This window comes from Gekko japonicus, unplaced genomic scaffold, assembly GCF_001447785.1.
Source record: "Gekko japonicus isolate JY-2015 unplaced genomic scaffold, Gekko_japonicus_V1.1 scaffold4893, whole genome shotgun sequence".
In the NCBI taxonomy this organism is placed as follows: Eukaryota; Metazoa; Chordata; class Lepidosauria; order Squamata; family Gekkonidae; genus Gekko; species Gekko japonicus.
The window spans coordinates 612-4,171 of NW_015159857.1; the positions used below are offsets into that span (position 1 = coordinate 612).

A 3,560-nucleotide genomic window follows, 5' to 3' on the forward strand; every position below is an offset into this window, starting at 1 on the left:
GGCTGCCTTAGAAGGTGGACAATAAGATGTCATACTCTGCTGAAGTCCCTCCCCAGAGCCTGCCCTCCTCAGACTCCACTCCCAACCTGCAGGAATTTCTCAAGCCAGAGCTGGGATGGGGGTCTCCTTCCATCCGGAACAGGATTTCAGGGGACAGTTTGGGCTGTGCAAAAGGGGGGAGGTGAGCGGTCTTACAAGGTAAATTTTCCATTTTAAGAAGACAGGATGAGAACTGCCGTTTCCTGGGGAAAATATTTGACAAGCGCTCTCGTTCCCTTTCATCGACAGAATCCCTCAGCTGCCGAGATTTCGGAAATATGTGAAAGGAACAGCCTCAACGTAGCACACGGACTCGCCTGGTCTTACTATATTGGCTATTTAAAAATCATTTTGCCTTGTAAGTAAGCAATGTCAGTGTTCTCCTCTGTGACACAGGAGCATAAATTGGAATAATATCCTCCAGAATTCATGGAGACTTGTTTTCTATGTGTTCACATGTTTAGTCCCTTAAAAATAATTAGTGTAAGAGAATATGCAAATTTAGAGGATGAGGGTCAATGCTGAATGCAAGCGTTCCCTGTGCTGTAAAGACAATTAAGTGCAAATTATAGATTACATAGTCTTTAGTTTGAGTAAAGTTTGAAACTCAGTGTAATAGATGCAAATGTGCATATTTTGCGTATACCCATTTGCATGCATCTTAAATTTACTGTACCTTTTTTGTATTGGGGAATTCTTTAAACGTTGAAGGTGAAGTCTAGTGACAAGGAGAGAGATGTGAGTAAATGTGCGGTAATATTGTATGATTTGGGAAGGGTGTGAGGATGAGGGGCAAACTCTTCATGAGATGCAAATACAGAAGAAGAGGAGGAGGAGGAGGAGGAGGAGGAGACTGGATTTATACCCTGCCCTTCACTACCCAAAGGAGTCTCAGAGCAGCTTACAAACTCCTTTCCCTTCCCCTCCCCACAACAGACACCCTGTGAGGTAGGTGGGGCTGAGAGAGCTCTGACAGAAACTGCTCTTTTTCAAGAACAGCTCTGACAGAACTATGGCTTGCCCAAGGTCACATCAGCAGGTGCAAGTGGAGGAGTGGGGGATCAAACCCGGTTCTCCCAGATTAGAGTCCGCGCACTTCACCACTACACCAAACTGGCTCTCACAGCCGCAGAGACCATTTCCGCAGTAGTGAAATTCCCCGCATTGACGTTTTTAAAACTGCGTGTTATATGAAATTTTCCGAGGTAGATTTATCCTCACCAAGCGCAAAGCCGAAGTTGTCTCCTCCTTACCCCGCGTTTTCAGAACTCACTAAAACCGGGGATTCTGAAAATGCAGGGTAAGAAGGAGAAAACTTTGGGTTTGTGCCTGGCGAGGAATAATCTACTGTGGAAGATGTCACATAACACAGTTTTAAAAACGTCAGTGTGGGGGGGGGGATTTCACTACTGCGTAAATGGTCACAGTGGAACTTTTTTGCAGAATTTCAGCACAGATCGGACATATGGGGCTCCTCACAGACAGACTTCTCCACTCATTGCAACAGAGAATGCTGCAGTTCCAAGTATGAATCCCTTTGTCTGGTCAAAGGAGTCCCACGTGTGCCCTGAAGCTCCCGCAACTGCAAGCTCACAGGATTAGGGCAGTGAACTAGAAATGTCTGTAAGCCCTCAGAACCGAGGCTACTGGAGGTGATCCCACTTCTGGGGTTCGTCTGTGACAGGGCCGAGTGTTCCCTCTAAGCTGAGTTAGTGTGAGCTAGCTAGCTCACAGTTTTTTAGCCTCCGGCTCACACATTTTTGCCTTAGCTCAGGAAGGATAGCTCCAGAGCAAACTAATTTATGCAGTCAGGGGTCATTTCGTAGAAAAAGAGGTGCAGGAGCTCATTAGCATAACTCGTTAGCATAACTTATTCGCATATGCCACACCCCTTCACATCACCGGATGTGTGTCGGAAGGCAACACCCACCACTCAGGCTCCACTGGACTGTTTTGGATTGCCAGCTATTGGGGGGGGGGGAGAACATGCAGATTTGTCCTCGCAGAGGAGGGAGAGCTTGTGCCTGAATAAAACTTGGTCTTAGAGGTGCCACTGGACTGTTTTGGACCGGGGGGCCGGGGGAACTCTGCAACCTACCTGGCTGCTTCTTGCTCTGACTGAGGGCTGCTGGGAGCAGGGGGTGGGGCTTGTTGCATGTGCCCGCCCCCTGGGCTCTTTACTGCCGGAGCTCCGCTCCTCTGCGCTCCTGCAGGAAATGACCCCCAAGACTCCACAGCTTAGAGGGAACATTGGGCCCGGCATCAGCATACCTTGAGGGGGGGGGGCAGCTGCCCGGGCCCAGCTCTTCTGGTGGGGGCCCACTGATGCCAGCCTCCACCTGACCAACGTCCCTGCTGCAGCCCATCTGCTTGTGGTCGGCCCTCCCACCATCCACCTTCCCAGCTGCATGCCTGGCCCAATTTTGGGCAATTCTGCACTGGCTTTTCCCTCCGTTGTCTTACCAAATCCACGTTGGAACCGAAATGCCCCTCTGCGTCGCACGCCGCTTCCACTTCCTTTGACAATCGGATCTTATGGTGCCCTCCGCCAATGCTCCCTCTAAGCTGTGGAGTCTTGCGAGCAAAAATTCTACTTTGTGAGCTGCTGGCATTAAAGGTGTTAGTTTGCTCTGGAGCCATCCCTTCCTGAGCTAAGACAAAAAGGTGTGAGCTGGAGGCTGAAAACTGTGAGCTAGCTCACACTAACTCAGTTTAGAGGGAACAGTGCCCTCCACACTGCATGCCGCTTTCGGTTCCTTTGCCCATCGGGTTTTATGGCACCTTCTGCACGGATTTATGGCCTCCATAGATTTATGGCCATTCAGGGGCGACTCTGCAGTCAGTACGCTGTTGCCCCAAGGTATTTGAATGTGGTCAGTGTTGAGAAAATGTGGAGCGAACGCCAGATGCAGAATCGCCCACAGGGAAGAGGGTAAGACGAGCGGTGGGAGGACGGAAAAATGAGCAGGTGGGCGGAGGAAGGGCAGGTGACGCAGCGGTGGAGGAGAAGAATGCAGACAGGTAGACAGGCAGGTGTGAGTGACAACAAGCGGGAGGCGGTGAAGGGGACCCTGGCCAGTCTCTGCCCAGAGCCCACTGACACCTGGAAGCAGCCCTGGTCCATAACTTGATGGGAGACCATCTCAAGGACTACACATAGGCTGTGGTCACGTGGAACCAGCCGGAGCAGAGGGGAGGCGAGGCCAGGGCTCTAGTCGGGGGGGAGCTCTCAGGTATGGAGCTCCGGAAGAGAACCTCTAGGGGGCGGGGCGGTCATGTGGTGAAGCCCCGCCCCCTTCTTCACCCCGCCCTCTGCTTCGATCCTCATTCCATTCGGGAATGAGGACGAAGCAGGAGGGTAAGTAGCCGGGCCTTCTGACACACTTCCGGTGATGTCAGGGGGTGTGGCCTTCTGTCACTTCCGGTGATGTCAGGGGGCGTGGCATATGCAAATAAGTTATGCTAATGAGTTATGCTAATGAGCTCCGGCAGCTCTTTTTCTACAACAAGACCCCTGAATA

At 51.3% G+C, this 3,560-nt stretch overlaps 1 protein-coding gene across 1 annotated transcript in view; it reads left to right on the forward strand.

Moving 5' to 3' along the window:
- Positions 1-288: 288 nt before the first annotated feature.
- LOC107107713 overlaps positions 289-3,560 on the forward strand; it is a gene marked incomplete at its 5' end in the record, with an annotated part of 50,554 nt that continues 47,282 nt past the window's right edge. Inside the window, one exon of the mRNA XM_015408029.1 lies at positions 289-397. Coding sequence (XP_015263515.1) covers positions 289-397 — 109 coding nt within the window. The remainder of the gene's footprint in view (positions 398-3,560) is intronic.